Source organism: Dromiciops gliroides, chromosome 2 (genome assembly GCF_019393635.1).
Source record: "Dromiciops gliroides isolate mDroGli1 chromosome 2, mDroGli1.pri, whole genome shotgun sequence".
In the NCBI taxonomy this organism is placed as follows: domain Eukaryota; kingdom Metazoa; phylum Chordata; class Mammalia; order Microbiotheria; family Microbiotheriidae; genus Dromiciops; species Dromiciops gliroides.
In genome coordinates this window covers 570,155,982-570,174,402 of record NC_057862.1, presented here as the reverse complement: position 1 = coordinate 570,174,402, position 18,421 = coordinate 570,155,982, and the positions used below count along the sequence as shown (strand labels likewise).

Below are 18,421 nucleotides of genomic sequence, written 5' to 3'. Positions count from 1 at the left end.
ATATCCTAATAAGGGAACACATATCATCTCCTGAGACATGGCCAAAAAAGTCTTGCAGTGTTTTGTTTATACCTGCCTATCAGGAGCTGGAACACTCTGGGAGAGGCAATTTAGTGACATTTAGTTTTCAGTTGACAATACTCCATTCTGGCCAAGACATATTGTGTGAGTTATCACTTTAGAATCCTTAATGGATCTTTAGTAAGCGAGAAGGTCTATAAAAATAACTTTATACCTGCATGATTAATGTTTTCTTTGTGATATAGAACATGCAAGAAGCTCTGACTGCAAGGGACATGCCCTCTAGTAGCTGAGCTATTAGGTTCAGAAATTGTCTGCAGGCTTGAAACTTACCTAAACATTTCTAAGTGATGGCCTGAAATAATATTTTGTGTCAGTTCAGAACATTGTATATATCTGGGGTATTTCACTTTGCAGGCCAAGTCTTGGGACTGAAAAGGATCTGACACTGTTGTCTATCACCTGCTGGTAGTCCTTGACTGCAAAGGGAAGGTTTATCATAAAACATCCAAAATATATCCTTACAGACCAAGGAGGAGGGAATAGTTTAGTGAAGTACAAATCTGTTCTGTATGACTAAGCATAACCCTGGGACCAAAGGAAAGGGGGTGGCAGTGGGGGTATGACACAAGATAAGGGTCTTTGCCAATAAGGCTAAGCTTTAAAGAAAAAAACTGTCTTGGGTTCTACATTTACATATTTATTAAGAATTACAATGGAACTGAAACCACTTACCCTCCCTGAAATAAAAACGTGGAACCTTATACAAAGCAGTCTTGTAATCTAATAAAAACACTGTAATGGGATTGATGACAAGAAACCAGCCTCACAACCTCCTCTCTAAAAGGAATTCATGTAAACACTTTATTTCCCTTGGATCAGGCTGTTACAGTGACATGTCCATTCCAGAAACAGGGGTTGGAGGAATGCTGATGCTCTAGAACAATTCTTTTAATACTGTAGCCCTCGTTAATTTAGATGCATAGACATACATAGTTGGCCTGCTCTGAAGGTGGCTAACTCAACTAAAAAAAAAAAATTTAAACAGGACAAAAGGAAAAAAAACAACCCAACCTAACCTCACTCTACAAGGTTGAAGAGCAGAGTTTAAATTACAAACACTTAACAGCTGGGAAATAATAGCAACTTATCTTTTATATAACTACAAGTCCTAAAGCAGTATTTTCTTCTTATCCTCATATTCCCCTTACTTTGGAGGACCCTTAACAAAAGATTTCAGGACCAAACATGCAGAAAGAAGCAATAATGGTAAGTTAAGTAACTTCTGTCAGAATTTAGATTGTACAGAATTATATACTTTTGACTTCATTGGAGATCAGTGAGGCAGGGTGGGTGGTGCAGCTGGACCTGGAGTCAGGAAGACCTGAGTTCAAATCCAGCCTCAGACACTTACTAGCTGCGTGGCCCAAAGCAAATCACTTAACCCTGTTTGCCTCAATTTCTTCAACTGTAAAATGGGGATAAATGTATCTCTTTAGAATCGTTGTAAAGATCAAATGACATAATAATTCTAAAGTGCTTAGCACAGTACCTGGGACATGGCAGGTGCTTAACAAATGCTTGGTTTTTTAAAAAAGTGACTAGTTTACCAAATGCCATATCCCTGCATGCACAGCCTATCTGGCCTGTTTGGCAGATGGACTCCCCCTAGTAAAGGGTGCACAATTTGTTGGTCCATTAACATACTACAAAGTATACAATAAATGGCCTTTTTTGTCATTAATGCCAAAGGTGAACTTTCAGCTGCCTAGAACTCTGATATTCTGTGAGGTAGCAGTATGGTATTGTGGAGAGACTGCTGGATTAGGAGTGAGGAAAACTTTTGTTCAAGTATTGTCTCTGACACGTGTAATGAGTAAGACAGTCTGAGACTCACTGTCTTCTGGAAAATGGGAATAATGATGCCTATGAAGTAGCTACTAAAGGATTATTATAAAGATTTTTTTAAATGGGTATATAGGGCTTTGCAAACTTTAAGATGCAACATTAATGCCCCCTCTTGTGCTTAACATGTTAATGGTTTCAAAAATTTTGAGGAGAGGGTGCAAGGTAGGCATCAATGCAGAGAGATTTTAATTAGATTTTCTTAAAGTGGTTACAATGATTAGGTGAGAGACAGAGTGCAAGAGTCAATAAAGAGGGGCAGCTAGGTGGCCCAGTGAATAGAGCACTGGCCCTGGATTCAGGAGGACCTGAGTTCAAATCCGCCCTCAGACACCTGACACTTACTAGCTGTGTGACCCTGGGCAAGTTACTTAACCCCAATTGCCTCACCCCCCCCCAAAAAAAAGAGACAATAAAGAGTCAGCATTCAAGTCAAAAGCTTAGAGTTGAAATCCTGCCTCGGGACAAGCCAATGAATTTCTCAGTGCCCCAGGATCTCTTTAAGGATATGAGTTGAACAACAGGTAGCATTCCATATTGCTAAAGAGTTAACTCTTGCAGAATTTCTTAGATCAAGGAAGTTAGATATAGTTTTTAAAAAGTAGTGTTGGGGGGGCAGCTAGATGGCGCAGTGGATAAAGCACTGGCCCTGGATTCAGGAGTACCTGAGTTCAAATCCGGCCTCAGACACTTGACAATTAACACTTACTAGCTGTGTGACCCTGGGCAGGTCACTTAACCCCCATTGCCCCACAAAAAAAAAAAAAAGTAGTGTGGGGGGAAAGGGATAGGAAGAGACATCATGGGGTGGGAAGAGAAACTTTTTTTTTTTGGTGAGGCAATTGGGGTTAAGTGACTTGCCCAAGGTCACACAGCCAGTAAGTGTTAAGTATCTGAGGTCGGATTTGAACTCAGGTCCTCCTGACTCCAGGGCCAGTGCTCTATCCACTGTGTCACCTAGCTGCCCCAGGAAGAGAAACTTTTATAAAATAGGTCAATGTGATAATGTTAAACCTAAATCCATTGGTGGGGGTTTAAGATGAGTTGAACTGACAGGTACACATAAGTCATACTAATACTGGATATTTGTTAGTAGGCACAGGGCAAAAATGTCCTAACTAAATAAGGAATGTTCTCCTTGGTTCTCTACGTCAGTCTTTCCCACTTTCCAGCATAACATCTGACAGAGGAGCAGCCCAAATATATATATGTATCTATGTATGTATGTAAGTATGTATGTGTGAAGAAAGCATACCTTCTAATATACTTTCATTGTTTGACAATAATAAAAGCTTGCCACCTTGCATAAATGATCGACTCTGATATTATCCAGGCAAGATGAGCAATAACTACATTGTGAGAACTTTAGCCAGCTACATGTTATTCCATCAGTAGTTAACATAGTGTTCCCTAAAACAAGGTCCCCTATCATCCCAGTATCTAAACAGAGAGAGCAAAGCAGAAGTTCCTGATTACTAACAGATTTTACTCAGAAGAGAAGGAGGTAAGGCAACAGGGAAAGACTGAAGGCAGGACTAGTGATAACATAAAGGGCTGGGAGGGATTCAAACCAAGAAATAGATTTTGAAAATTCACAGGAGGGGGCTGCTAGGTGGCGCAGTGGATAGAGCACTGGCCCTGGAGTCAGGAGGACCTGAGTTCAAATCCGGCCTCAGACACTTAACACTTAGTAGCTGTGTGACCCTGGGCAAGTCACTTAACCCCAATTGCCTCATTTAAAAAAAAAAAAAGAAAAGAAAATTCACAGGAATCAGAAACCACAATCAGTTAGTAGTTGGCTTTCAAGGCAATTAGAATACAGTTTCTTGTTCAAGACACAGGAAATGCAAAAATTATTACCCGATTTTATAGATTAGGAGACTAAAGCACAGAGATCTTAAAGGAGAAATACAATAGTGCACTAAGAGACTTATTCTGACTACATAAGACATACCCTTTTCTTAAAGTTTTACTTAGCTTGGAGATGTTTACTAGTAAAATAGAGCTCACTTAACACACTGTAACAAGTGGTCCAAGAATGAAAGCAATATTTAATCACAGTTAGAAAGGGGATGCTGCTGTAACTGAAAGGTATCACCATTTTTGGCCCCAAATAGAAAAATTACCTCCATTTGTTTTGATAAGCACTCTTGTATTGATCAAGGATTCATGAAGAGAGAGATAATTAGGAACTCTCAAAAAAATAAAGAAATGGAGAGACTGAAAATTCAGCTTCAGAGATATGTTTTTGCCATGTGGATGTGATTTTAATAAGGGACCTTGCTGCACACTGAGATAACTCTGGAAACATATCTCCCAAACCTGCTTTATTTGGTGCTTTACAAACTAGTTTTCCTTTTGAAGACTCCTTCTGAGGATGGATGAGAAGTCATTCAAGGCCATGTTGATAAAAGACAGTGTAACATCTTTTAAGTAGCATAGGGCAGGACAAATCTATTTACCATAATTCTTTAAGGGTCCAAGTAATAATCCCCATGAAAATTGATACTTGACCCATTCTTCACTAATGTGATCATTAAAAAAAAAATTTCAAAGCATAAAACTTTTAAGATTCCATCCTTGGGGCAGCTAGGTGGCGCAGTGGATAGAGCACCAGCCCTGGAGTCAGGAGTACCTGAGTTCAAATCCAGCCTCAGACACTTAACATTTAGTAGCTGTGTGACCCTGGACAAGTCACTTAACCCCAATTGCCTCACACACACACACAAAAAAAAAGATTCCATCCTTGTGGGGGCAGCTAGGTGTCCCAGTAGATAAAGCACTGGCCTTGGATTCAGGAGGACCTGAGTTCAAATCCAGCCTCAGACACTTGACACTTAACTAGCTATATGACCCTGGGCAAGTCACTTAACCCTCACTGCCCTGCCAAAAAAAAAAAAAAAAGATTCCATCCTGAAAGACAGGCTAATTCTCATACTGGCTTAGAGTTATGGGAAGTCTTTTGACCTGGAAGGACCCCCCCCCCCAAAACCTCCCTCCTTGCTACAGTGTCATCCAAGCTCAGGACAGGAGAAATAAGGGCAGAGGGAGTGACCAGATCAGCCAGAAAGAGCAAGATTCCACCGAAAGGGGAGGGAAGATTGTGAATGGTATAAATGTTCTTAAATGACTGATTCAGTGAAGTGAGCAGGTTTTTGTGGGAGAGCTTGGTGAGGGCTTTTTGGAGCTGAAGTCTAGTCATATCATACTTACTATTGGTGTCATTGCTGTAATCCCAAGCTTCCACAAGCAGAGTGTAGGATCTCTGAAAAACAGACAAAAGAATAAATGTAGCGACTCCAGAGGAAGGAGATGTTTGACCGAGTTTCATAATGCTCCTAACCGCCCTTTTCCCACAAATGTCAATCATAAGCAGAAAGCCCACCTGAAAATGGCATTTGTAATCAGTTTCGATTGTGTCTGTTTTAAATTTAAACTAAGCAACAGATTTTTACCAATGGCAAACTCTCCTAACCCCTTAAGCTACCTTATCCAAAATGATAAACAGGACCTTTCACCTTCCTGAGCTCATTATTGTCATCACTAATGCATCTCAGGGGCTTAATCAGGAAATGCCACCTTGCTAGAGACTGACACTTGGTATATAGTTTTCCCAAATGTGCTGGGCTTTGACCATAGCACATAAGAAAAGCAGACAATGAATTTATTCTAAGCTAACCAGGTATTTGCCCAGAGAGGAAAAAAAAAATCCCCACAAAGTGAAAAGTAAGGGGCATTGCTAAGATTACACACTGAACCCTGGCTGGGCAATCTCTAGAGACCTTTTTTCCTTTTCAGCACCCCTTTGAAAGCTGTGTCTGTGCTAGACCATCACTGCTCCCACAAGTATCAGGTAACTAAAGGAAAGGACTGATGAATCTTGGAACTAAGAGGGGAGGGGTTGGTGGAAAAGAGAGACTTTGTGAAACAAAGCCTGCAATGGGGGGGGGGGGGGATGGAAGAAAAGAGAGAAAACTGTAAACCTATGGGTCACATTAATAGATGAAACTATCTGTCAATGGAATCTAACATTCTAATAATAATCATGAGCATCCACCAATTAGACAGACTCTTTGGAAATTGGAAATGTGCCAACTATTCTATGGAAGGAACCTTTTATCTCTAGGTCTAAAATTGAAGAGAAGAAAGAAAAAGAAAGAAGGAGAGAGAGAAAAGAAAAGAAAAGAAAGGAAAAGAAAAGAAAAGAGCAGAAGGCAGGTCCCTAAACCCCAATCCATTAGCAAATTCCCACCTTTACTTCAATCTGGTTAAATCTTTACTTGTGACTCCACTATAAGGTCAGAGTCACAAAACTCCAGGCTTAAATAAACTTTCTTCTATTTTAGTACTAGGGAAGTGTGTGTATTTGGAGGGAGAGGGGAGAGAAGAATTTTTAATTCTCTGAATCATAGGTACTGGTATATTTACTTAACACATACTTGCTCTGCCCCAGTTAGATATCAACCATTTGTGATAGTGGAATACATCAATGAAATATTATTTTACTAGAAACAAACAATGATTTAAGTAGGAAAAGTAAACACCTGGAAGGTGTAGGCAGAAACCTAACTTTAAGATTTAAAGCAACCCTTCTTTCTCACGACATGACACAGCATGTAGTCTTTTGAATGGAAATCTATTTGGTGATAGGCAATGCCTTGGAATATGGCCTAAATATGTTTCATATTCAAAGATGACTGGGATTCTATTTCCTTCACTGATAACTGTGGGAAAATGCTTAGAAAAGTAAGCACAGCCAGGCATGCTGAGGCACAGCCTCACCTCTTGTGTAGTGGCTATCAGTCAAGAGTATTTGTTGTTGTTAATATTTTATTAGTGAAAGTTACACCTTCTTTAAAGCCTCTTAAAATTTCTCGGGATTTCCTACGAGATCACAGGACTCTTTCTCAGAGCAGTAACAATTTGTGATTTCAATAGTCGACTGAGGAAAAGGTCCAGGTCTGAAAAAATCAAATTAAGGCACTAAACTAGATCTTCCACTGCTGTAATTAAGCCGTCCATTTGCTGGCGGCATGGCTTGCTACCTGTGCCCTTCACCTTCCCATCAAAAATGTGGATGTAATTAATCTTTTGATTAAAGGCAATGATACTAAAAGTTTTGACAGACTTACACAAGCTTTAAAACTAAGATTCTTACCATTCTTTTTTTAAAGCCAAAAAGATGTACAGGAATTGGTTGTATTAGCTCCCTTTCAGCTATTAATACTCAAAGTTGTTTTCCTTTAGGTCTTGCATAAGCACTTGGAAGATCTAATGCATAGTTCTCCCTACCTTTCCCAGTTAGAGGATTTAGTTCTTCAGAGCTGTTTACCAACACCTCCCCACCCTGAATGAAAAGCATGGCAAAAACCTGTGGCAGTAACAACCCCACATACCGGACAGAAGAATTTTTCAAACAAGTGGCTAAGTTTTGTTTTTGTATGTGAATAAATCTTTTCCATTTCCACTAAGAAAATAAGTTTTACTCTTATATAACTGACGTTTAATGAATTTGGGACTCAAGGAATCCCAGAATTTGAAAGAAGGGGTGCTGGGGTTTGTTTTACACCTCCCCCCCCCACCCACTTACCTTAGTTCAGTTCAGACCCTCAACGTCTGTCACCTGCACTATATCAATAGCCTCCTCATGGTCTACCTGCCTTCGGTTTCTACCCCCTCCCCTCTATCTTCTACCTTACTGCCAAATTGCCATTCCAGGAACATTGGGCTAACCATAACACCCTCCTACTCAAGATGCTTCCTAGAATAAAATACAAACTTTTGTGCAGTATTTTAGTCTTTCACAATCTGTCTCCAACTTATCTTTCTAGACTAGTCATGTAAACATCACTCCACTTCACTAATGCTATACTACAAGCAAATGGGACCATTTCTTACTTCTCATACACAATATTCCATTGCCCATCTCTATACTTTTGCATGGGCTACCCACTCCCCCTGCCCCCCATCTCCCCAGGCTGGGAAGATGCCAAGAATCCCTAGTTCCCTTTAAGGCTCAGCTCATGTGTCGCCTCTTAGCCTAGGATTTTCCTAATCTGCCCTTCCCCCTCTTTCACCAGTTGTCGGTGCTCTCCCCATTCCAAATCACTTGAATGTATGTTATCATTACTTATCCGTGAAAACGTTTTTTCCCATCACCTCCCCTCCTCAGGCAAGGAAAACCAAGGGTTTTCTTTCTTTCTTTCTTTCTTTCTTTTTTATATCCCCATCTTCTAGCACAGTGCCCGGAACATAGTAGACATTTAATAAATACTTATTGAACTTATTACATACACACAGTAAGACAAAATGAAATTATCATCTCAGGTTACTATCATACAATGTGGCTGTTGGAAAGGTATATTTCTCTCCCAAAATCCATAAGCTTTGAGTAATCTGTGTACTTCATGAGGTATAGGAAGGGCTTCTCACCCTCCCTCTTCATCCCTTCCTTCCCCTTCTTCCCTCCCCACTCTATAGATCAACAACTAAGATATTTGAGGAATGACTACTGAGGCTAAGGAAGTTTGATTTTTCCCATGCCCACCCCTGACCTCTGCCCATCCCCAAATATACATTCGGACACAAGAATTCCAGACCAACTACCTTATTCCATCAAAGCAAGGTACTGGGCCACAAATCAGCAGTGAACTATGATAAAGTCACACCCAATTAGCCACTGTAAATCTGATCTTGACAGAAAGCAGAGATTCTAGGAGACCAAAGCCGAGTTTAAAGAAACATTCAACAACTAGTATGTAAATGTTCAAACCTCATCAGTTTAATGAATACCCCAAGGGGAGGGAGAACCCACCCTACTCTTAAATACCTTACACATTAAAGCTATGAAAATAAGGGAGCATTACTAGCAGTAGAATGTGAAATCCAACTGTTTGAGGGGCCATTCTCATAAAACTTAGGAATTTTAGAACCCCTCCACCTCCTAACACACAATAACCATTGACACATTCATCAGTGAGAGAACCCTTCTAAATAGCTACTTAAACCTCCACCTCTTAGAAGTCCCCATTCTCCCAGAGCCAGACTGGGCTGGGACTGGGGCTCAAACATTCAATCATGGTCTTACAAGGATTTCCCAGTGGGGTCATCCCCATGATCCAGAAACAATAGCCTAGAGGCAAAGCTAGGGTAGTTTACAATTTCTGAATAGGTTTGCAAAGGGAATGATTATCACCTCTAGAGTAGTGAAGTGAGTTTTGTCACTATTCCTTTAATAACACTAATGTAGCTGGGGTAGCCACAGGAAACCAGTGACAAATTAACATAAAGGCTTAAGTCAAGAGGACTTAGTGCGGTCTGAGAGAAAAGAGCAAAGCCTGTCTTATCCAGGCCTCCAAAACAGACACAGAGAAGTTATCACTGAGTAACTAGTTCTTATATCAAGGCAAAGCCTAACAGTCACCAGCTACAACCCTTGGAGCAACGAAGTCATCCCTCTGTGGTGCAACCCATGCATGCATATGTCTTTGCTCCCTGATGCTGGACATGGGACTATACTCTGGGTACATTTAGATGTCACAAAGTTACAGTTTCTTGGCACTAGTAGAGGTAAGTACTTCATTGACTGTGGGAGGGGGGAATAAAAAAAAAAGTAATTGTATTAAGTACTGTTAGGAGTCGTTTCCTCTCACCAGCCACAGACAAAACAAAGCTGTAGACAAGAATTTTAACACAGCAACCCCCCCCCTCCCCCTTTGCCTAAATGATGGACATGAAACGTACTGATATCCAAACTGTGGGCTTGCTGTAGCCAATAAAACCAGGCCCAGCTCTGATCTGGCAAGCCTGTTAGAATAATGAGCATCCTGTGAATACCTAATGGGTTGAAGCTGCCATTGTGTGAAGTCAGTCCATGGTTTGTCTGGGAGTTGGGCTCTGCTGAGTCTACTGCTGCTTCCTGTTGCTTGTCCTGTATTAGCATTATTTTTGGATGGGCCCCATTATGTTCTGTAATCCTCCCTGCAGTCAATACGACCATGCTATTGTTCTTGGTTAATATTAGCCAGCACTGCTTCTGTCTGGGTGGCCTAGCATGCATTAACCCAACAATGCCTCAAAGATTTCAAATCCATTTTTTCCCCTTATTTTAACCTATAGCATGCATCTCAAATTTTAAATAGACTTTTATGGTAAAAAGTGATTTCAGCTGTGGTGTGCTGGACATCTCAATAGAACTTTATCTGGTTACAAAGTTATTTTCTCATGAAATTCTAACACAGCAGACCCCCCCCAAAGCCATCCAATCTTACAAACTCTTAAAAAAAAATTCCTATTCTTGTTTCTATCATTACCCCAACCTGTTTAAAAAGCATCCCACTGATAATTAAATGCACCAGTTACAAAAGGGTGGCAAGGTTAATAGATAGAATACCTAGAAGCCAGCCAAGCACAACACTCAGGTTCACATAGAGCAAGCCTGGACAAGAAGCTCTTCTACTTATTTACCAAAAGTGCATAAAAACTGGGTTGAGCTGGTAGAGGACTCAGAATGTTTGACCATTTACAAACCACTTTAACCACTTCTAGCCACATTTTTGAATTTCTTCTATATATATCATACCAGTAATGAATGTAATTTACATTGTAAAAACAAGGACCACAGGCTTCCAAGTGTCATGCAGTAATGGAAACCAACAGCAAAGCTTTGGCCCCAACTAAAGGCCAAGGTAGGTTACTTCTGAATCCTAACTTTCCTATAATTGTCCTACCTCCAGAGAGGAATGTGTTAGGGCAACGATCACATAACTGTTCTTTCTGATGCCTTCTACTGGTATTTTCTGCAGTGCCAGAGAACTGATGGGCTGTATTTTTAAGCTTGACCTATATTTCCAAGTAACATCAGTTCATAAATTTTGAAGCAGAGATAACCTGGTAAAGTCAAATAAGGTTGTAAGAGTTTTAACAAAGCAATTCACAAAACTAAGTCTTCTCAAATTGATTTTATGCCCATCCAGGAAATTAAGTAAATCATTAGATCAGTTATACTTTCTCCTAAATTAAGACTAATCTTTAAAGCTTAGACATAACCAAATTCTGGACATAACATAATTGTCCAATAAATGTCCAGCACTATCATTGCACATGCATCCTTTTCTCAGCCTTGTTTGCATTCCTGCTTTAGAATCAGAAAAAAAGGGGGGGGAGGGGGGGAGATACAGGCCCTTGTTGCCGTGGCTACTTTTTTGATAACTTTTTTTCCCATGCTAAAACTCTTTCCCTTTGCCCTTCAGTTGGGGAAGGTCTTGAAGGCATTACCACTGGGTATAAAGCTTTCCAGCACTGGATACATTTAAGTGCTTCTAGTTAATCTGATCTTTTGGTAGTTTATGCATATTATAAGTAGCAATTACCGGTTGGGTTTTTACATACATATTCTTTGCACACCATTTTGTAGATTAAAAAAAAATTCCCTGATGAATATTGGGTGTGTGGTTGGTGGGTTGTAAATTCATTTAATTGATTAGAGGTTCAAATAAGTTGCTAGGAAACAGGGCAACAGACCAACAGGAAGGAAAAGAGTGAACAGGGAAACGGGCACCTGAGCTAGCAAGAAAAGAAACATAGTAATCTTAATTGCCTTTAAAAATGAATGAATTTAACAAGTCTTTCTCCAGATACCTTAGCTCAGTCATCTCGGTAACAAGGAAGATCACTAAATTCCTTGTGCATTATTTCCCTTAAGTCTATGGCTGTTTCCAGCGGAAAAACAAAACAAAAACAAAACAACAAAACAAAAAAACCCCCAAAACCAACCAAACAAAACAAAACACAAAACCACCTACTTGTTCACACTTGTGTTTTTAAAGGTAGCTTGTTTGGGCAAAGTATGTTTGACATCTCTACGTATGTAAAGCATCTTGCCTGGAGCACACACATGCCCTGTGTTTGTATGCGTTGTGTTTGTTTGAATACATCCCCATGAAACACTTGACCTTCTGCTGGGAGATGCTAGCTGAAATCCAAAAGGATTCTCTCAGAAACATCAAGGTTATGTGCACACCAGTTACCGACAGAACATCTGGAGAAGAGATTGAGGTGCAGAAAGGGGGCAAAATTACTTTAAGATTAAAATGTTGGCAGTCTGTGTTTCCACATAAAGGTCTCCAAAGTGCAGTAGTTGGAAGGGTCATTCATTCAAGAAATAAGCATAGAGCAGGTCAAAGTTGGCAGCTTCATTGGTACACAGGGCTCATATTTCAAATTATATATCCTGAACAATTAAGTTGATCTTTGCAATTGTGTTAAATGCTAGGTCAATGTTATCAGTATCTAATGAGGTGTTCAGTCAGGCAAGAGAACTGCACCTATGTAAAACTTAAATAAAAGCAATTTTAAATTTTTTGTGGGTATATCTTGCTGGGGCCAAGAAAGTCCACCCCTAACTAACTAGCTCGATGTCTTCATCAATACTATTTAATGTGTTAATTTTCTGGAGATCTAAAAGAGGCTTTTAGGACCGGTAGATGCAATTATAAGGTCACAAGTTTAGCATTGCAAGGGATCTGAAAGACAGCCTAGTCCAACCCACCCCCTTGTTTTACAGCTAGGAAGGTTATAAATGGCAGTGTTAGGGTCTGAAATCGAATCGGTCTTCTCGTTCCAAATTTAGACATCTGTTCCAATGCACTATACTGCCTTCCCAATAGATTTTTCAACCACTAATTGGAGATCAGCATCACTTTGGGGGCACAGTTTAGTATTATTGGTTACAAGATGATTCCCCATCTTCTTGTTTAAATGAATCAAGGACATGATTGTGAAATGTGAGCTCTTCCAAAATCATAAACCTGTTTCTCAAAAAAGTTTGCATGAATCTGAGCGCATGAAGCTAATAACTTAAAAAATAAATAAAACGATGAAAATGGGGTCAAAGTAGTCAAAACCAAGTGAATGTAACAAAATACTTAGGGCGGCCAGTTTTAGTGGGCTTAATATATTAACACTAGAATGTGTTTTGTATTTCCTATCTTGCTAAATCGCTTCCACTTCTTCCTCTCCAGCACTGGAAAACCCTTGTTTGATGAAGGTCATTATCAACATGAAATTCCTGCACTTGCAAGAACTTATTGGACTATAGTGGCAACTAAGTCAAACTTCTTACAGGAACTTCCCAGTTTCCATTTAGTATCCGGAGTGTGTTCTCCCCAGCCCAGCATATTCAAGAAATGAAGGCCATCCTTCAAGTGGAAAGCCTATTTTATGATTATTGAATCATCAGGTTAGGCAAATGATTAAGCACCTTTCCTTTCAATACTAGGATAAAATACCTTGCTAATAACTGCACTTGGAGATTCAAGGGAAACTACCAAACTTTACACTTTTCAAATTATGCTTTAAGAAAAAATAAACCTAAGTTTCCCATTTCAAACAGAAATCAATGGAACGAGCATGAAACTTACCTACATTTCCTGAATAATTTTAGGAATGCATTAGAGAACAACTTTCTTGTGGGGGGAGTAGGGGAGTGAGAGAGGCAAGTGAGAAACAGGAAGGCACAAGTTAAGTTTTTGGAGCTCCTGGAATAAAAGATGCCCTAAGAATCAGGCCTGCAGGTAATAGAAAGTCTGTCATAGTATTTATGATAGCAGGTAACCCATGTAGTCCTGGAAAAACAAATGTCCTGTTAAAAATGAATCATTTCCCTACCCCTAGCATGCTTCATTTCTAGTCTTCACAGTTCTATTAAGAAGAACTAGTTATCTTTTCTAGTTGACTGTTCCCAAACTTTGATAGATAAGCTATACAATGAAGGTAGGTTCCCTATACCAACCATAAAGGTATTACCCACCTTCCCAAACAAACCTCATTTTTTAAAAAACCTATACTTTAGTCAGTTTAAATAAGGAACATAAAAAGAAATGTCTTTTTGCCAAATTCCCTGTATTTGTCCCCAAAGCTCATCTGTTCCATCTCCCATCCCAATGTAGCCTTATTCAAAGTCAAGGATCTGGCTAGGGGAAGATGGCTCAGAGGCTCAAGGACCATAAATGACTTGCCCAAGGTCACACACCCTGCTAAATGTCAGGGATGAGATTTGAACACAGTCCCTTTGACTCTAAAGAAGGTTCTCTTAGCAGGCAATACAGTTCTATTCAAGCAACCCTGAACTCCTTGAGCAGTAGAAAATGAGTTTTCAGTTGAAGTTCTGCTCAGAGATTTTTCTTTTTCAAAAGGGGGAAAAAAGGACATCTAGATGAAGCTGCCCTTCAGAAATGTCAAATCCCATAGCAATAGCAGCACTGAAGACTTTGGCAGAACTTCAAATACCACAGATTTTTATAAAACTCCTTATCCCTTTGATGGAATATTTGATAACAGTTTTATCTCATTTCAAGCACACACACAAATATGGGAGCTTGATTATGGTCCCAACAGAGAACACTTTTGTTAGCTACACTTTGTAATGCTATCTCCTGAAAATGTGGACTTTATTTCTTCTTAACCACTTTCCAGAGGCGGAAGTACACCACCCTTCTCAGAGCTGAGGTTGGTTGGCGAAATCCCAGCTTGAGACTTTCAAGGACCACAGGTAGGCGGCAGCAGAGGGCACAATTCTAGAGCACATGGCTGAATGCATTCTTCCCAGTAACCATCTAGTGGAGCTGACCCAAAGATTTGCAGCCCTCCCATTGGTGCCTGCTCTGTCCCAGCCCCTGAACAAGCACTACGCCCCCACCCCCAGTTTTAAAATCCAAAATTCCCCACCTCACGGCAGTTTCTGGAGGCTTCTCGGTGTACCGGAGATGGGGAGTATCACAATCATTTTGTCTATATCTTCCTTTTGTAGGAGATACAATCTCGATCATATCCCCTTGGGAGGCCGTTGCAAAGGATTGCCATTTTACTGTGCACATTTGCACTGGAAGGACCCCCCCAACAGAAGTGAGCAATAAGCTAGTCACTCGGGCAGGCCTTTATTTTTAAAAGAGAGAAAATGCGAGCCCCTCCCTGCCCACCATAAAAATAGAAATTGGTTGGGGATTGCAGACCCTTCCTAGGCCCGGTCACTTCCCTGGGAGCCGGGTCTCCAGGGGATGGAAGAAGGTGGAGGCTCTCTTGGCGGTTCCTCGCAGTGCCTCCCAGAGCACATGGTCCCAGGCTCCACCTCCTCCTCTCTGCGGTCTGCACTTAGCAGGGAAGTTTGCAAAACACAGCTGTTCCAAGGAGCCCGAGAACCGCTGAAAACGAAGCCACACCGCGGAGAGAGGGGAGAAAGAAGCACCGGACGAGGGTGGGAAAAATGCACGCCCTCCCTGCCCCCTTCCCAAAGCAAACAAAAAAACCCTTCGGATTCCCAGGGGTCTCCCGGGCCCTGGCTGCAGTAAAAGCCGGACCTGGCAGCTGCAATGTAGCTTAGAGGGGGTGACGACGAACCCCGCGCCCCAAGGCGAGCCTTGACAACTTCGTCCTTGCAGGGAAGTCTCTCTCTTGAGAAGCGGGAAACAGGCTACCTCTCTACTCCCTCTCCTCCTACCCGCCTCTCCTCCAGTGAGGACACACCCCACAGGCTCTCGGACAAGGGGAAGGTGCCAGTTTGGATCGCGTTCACAAGCGATAACTGCATTTTCCCTTCTCTGGTACACTATATTTAAATAGTTAAAAAAAAAAAAGCCCTCCACATTTATAATGAACTCCTGACCTCTTATTTCCTCAGGGGCGGGGGCTAGGGAGGGGAAAGAGAAAGGAGTAATAACGCGGCACCGAGACCTAATTCCAGCAGGCTCTTAAGTGCACAACACTTTAAAATGATTCCTTCTGCACAACTGATGCAGACTTTTCTTCTTGCTCATAGATCACAGTGCAAACCAGCTAAGTTTTTCCAACTTTGCATGCTCAGGAAGCAAGCAAGAAAGTTGCACGGTTATAAATCTCCCTTCCAAACCCCTAGCCAGCAGCCCCCCTCAGTTCGCCGCCTTGTGTTACAGGGATTTGGAGCGTTCGATAACTCCCGTGGGGATTTCCGCGAGTCGTTCAGCAAAGATTTCACCACCCCCACTTCCCCACGGGGAGTTTAAAGAGAACACACGCTCAGGGACAGAGACCTTTAAATGCCGCTCGCTAGGGAAACGCAAACAGCAAGAAAGAACTTGGGACTCACCGGCCAGGCGAAACTGAAAGGGAGAACAATCCGGTATCTTTCGCTATTCCGATTCGATTTCAAATTAAAAGAATTCCCTCCGATGACAGGAGTGGATCCCGATCCGAAGCTGCAAGGCCCCCCCGCAGTGACTCGGGACTGATACTCCTTCAGGCAAACTTTAAAGTAAGTATTACACTCGTCTCCGGTGCATTTTCTATCCTCTGGATTTCGGGAGCCATGGCAGCAATTCCCATTCTGCAATTCCCCATTCAGGTTTTGCATAGATAAGATCTCCAATTCGAACTGTCCGGATGCGGAGGACACCTGTTAGTTTCCCCCCCCAGAGAAAGAGTTCCGAAAAAGTTATCTTGGGCTATTTTTTTAATGCGGGGGAGGGGGAAAGAGGAGATAGAAACCCCATCCCATTGACAAAGACATGCAGCAGTGAAATTCATAGTGACAACTGTGAAAATACGTTTCCCACTTTCTTTAAGGATTATGGAATTGAGTACTCTATGAAAATACAACAACCCAACAACAGACACAACTAAGAAATAAAATTAAAGTGATTGTTTTCCCCTGCCGGGAGACCGGGGGAAAAAAAAACTTAGAAGGTCAGGGATTTGTTAGCGCTAGACCAAACGTCAAACCAAGAAGACATTAACAGAACACAAGCTGAGAAACAAAATCTTGAGTAAGAGGGAGGGCAGAGCAGAGGGCAGTGCCGCTGGACCCGACTGAGATAAAACCAAGTTAAGCCCCCGGTGGCACGGGAACCACATCTGTAAAAGAACCACCCAAAGGGGAGAATAGTTTGATTATCTAGGTATGTAATATGTATACACATATTTATAAAACAATAAAATGTGTGTATATTCCTGAAAAGGGGAGAAGCCGGCGAAGTGAAAAGGAAGAGACACAGGCAGCAATCATACAAGTCCAAGGTGCAAACAGTTTTATTGCCCACTCTTGAGAAAGTGACTAACCCGAGGGATGTAGGGTGGGGGTGGGAGAAAACAAGGAAGAAAGGAACGTCGGTTCACCAAGGAAAAAGAAGGCCACCACACACATGTATACACACAAACTCCTAACATTCTAGTGTAGGACAGAGGGAGTGCAACGTACCTTTACTCGCAAACATAGCAGAGCGATGATCAGACTTAAAGAGTACTCAGTCCAGACGGGTGCCCGTGGTAAAAGCATCGCCTTTTCCTGTAACCTTTGCTGCCGGTCGCGGAGACACTGAACGCTGCTGCTGGAGCCGCCGCGTCCCGGCTAATATACTCCACCGATTGGAGCATGCACGGCTGGAAAACAACACCACTTTTCAAAAGCCTTTTCAATAGCGTCCCGGTCCTGAATGCAAAAGAGCCCAGCCTCCTTTTATTATTCTGATTTCTTCTTCGGTTTTTTTTTTCCTTGCTCTCTCCCCCCCCCTCCTCCTCTCTTCCTCCTCTCTGGCTGCTCTCTTTTATTATTATGATTATTCGCAGCCTTTTATTCCCTTTCAGATCAGCTGCAGGGAAAAGGGGGGAGGGAGGGAGGGAAGGAAGGGGAAAAAAAAAGGCACCGCTTCCTCACAGGTAACACAATAACACGCGCCCGCACCACGCTCGCCCTCCAGCCCGGCTCACACAGAGAAGAACCCTGAGAGCCCGTCTGGGAGACGGCTTCTAACTCTATCCGACCGCAGGAGGAAGGCGCATGCGCTCCTTATTAATATTCATGAGGGGGCGGCCCCCTTCTGAGACCTCCCGGACACGCCCACTCCCCCTCCTCCCTTTCTCCCAGACTGGGAAGGAAGGAGGGGCTGCAGCCGCCCCAGCAGCCTTACTAGGGGCAAGAGGGGAGGGAAAGATCCTGGAGAGGTGCGGGTGCGTCGAGACACACCTAAATGGGGCGAGAATTAGCAAACAGGAGAGACTTGGTGGAAAAGATGGGAAGGGGTTACTGCTGGAATTAGGGTTGGGGGGGAGGGAGAGAGTGAACTAATTAGGAATGTGTGTAGATACGCGTATAAGTGGATGCCTTCGCGTTTCTCCCTCCCCTTAGCCTTGGCAAGCGCTTCCCTTAGGATCCGCGTGGTGGAGGAGGCGTGACATGTGATCCCACGCGTGGGCTAGAGCTTGGAACGCGCTTATAGGGGCGGGGGGCACGTGGCGCCTCAGGTGTGTAAAGGAGGAGACGGATGCGTGTGGATCTGAAGCCCGAGCCCGGGTGCTGGCAGGGCTTGCATTTCGGTTTTCCCCCCCCCAGTGGAGACGCCGGGCGAGTGGGAAGAGCCCTGTCGGGCCGGGCTTCACACGGCCGGAGCTGGAAAGCTTCCTCCTTCTCTCCCCGCTCCCTCCCCCTTCATGCGTCAATTGTGGCTTCTCTCCGGGAGGAGGAGAAGGA

At 42.4% G+C, this 18,421-nt stretch overlaps 1 protein-coding gene across 1 annotated transcript in view; it reads right to left on the bottom strand.

Moving 5' to 3' along the window:
• Positions 1–17,598, bottom strand: part of JAG1 (jagged canonical Notch ligand 1) — a 42,215-nt gene extending 24,617 nt beyond the window's left edge. The window contains exons 1-3 of the mRNA XM_043989478.1: positions 17,153–17,598; positions 16,046–16,351; positions 5,140–5,191 (exon numbers count right to left, since the gene is read on the bottom strand). Coding sequence (XP_043845413.1) covers positions 5,140–5,191; positions 16,046–16,351; positions 17,153–17,230 — 436 coding nt within the window. The 5' untranslated portion in view covers positions 17,231–17,598. The remainder of the gene's footprint in view (positions 1–5,139; positions 5,192–16,045; positions 16,352–17,152) is intronic.
• Between the last annotated feature and the right edge of the window lie 823 nt (positions 17,599–18,421).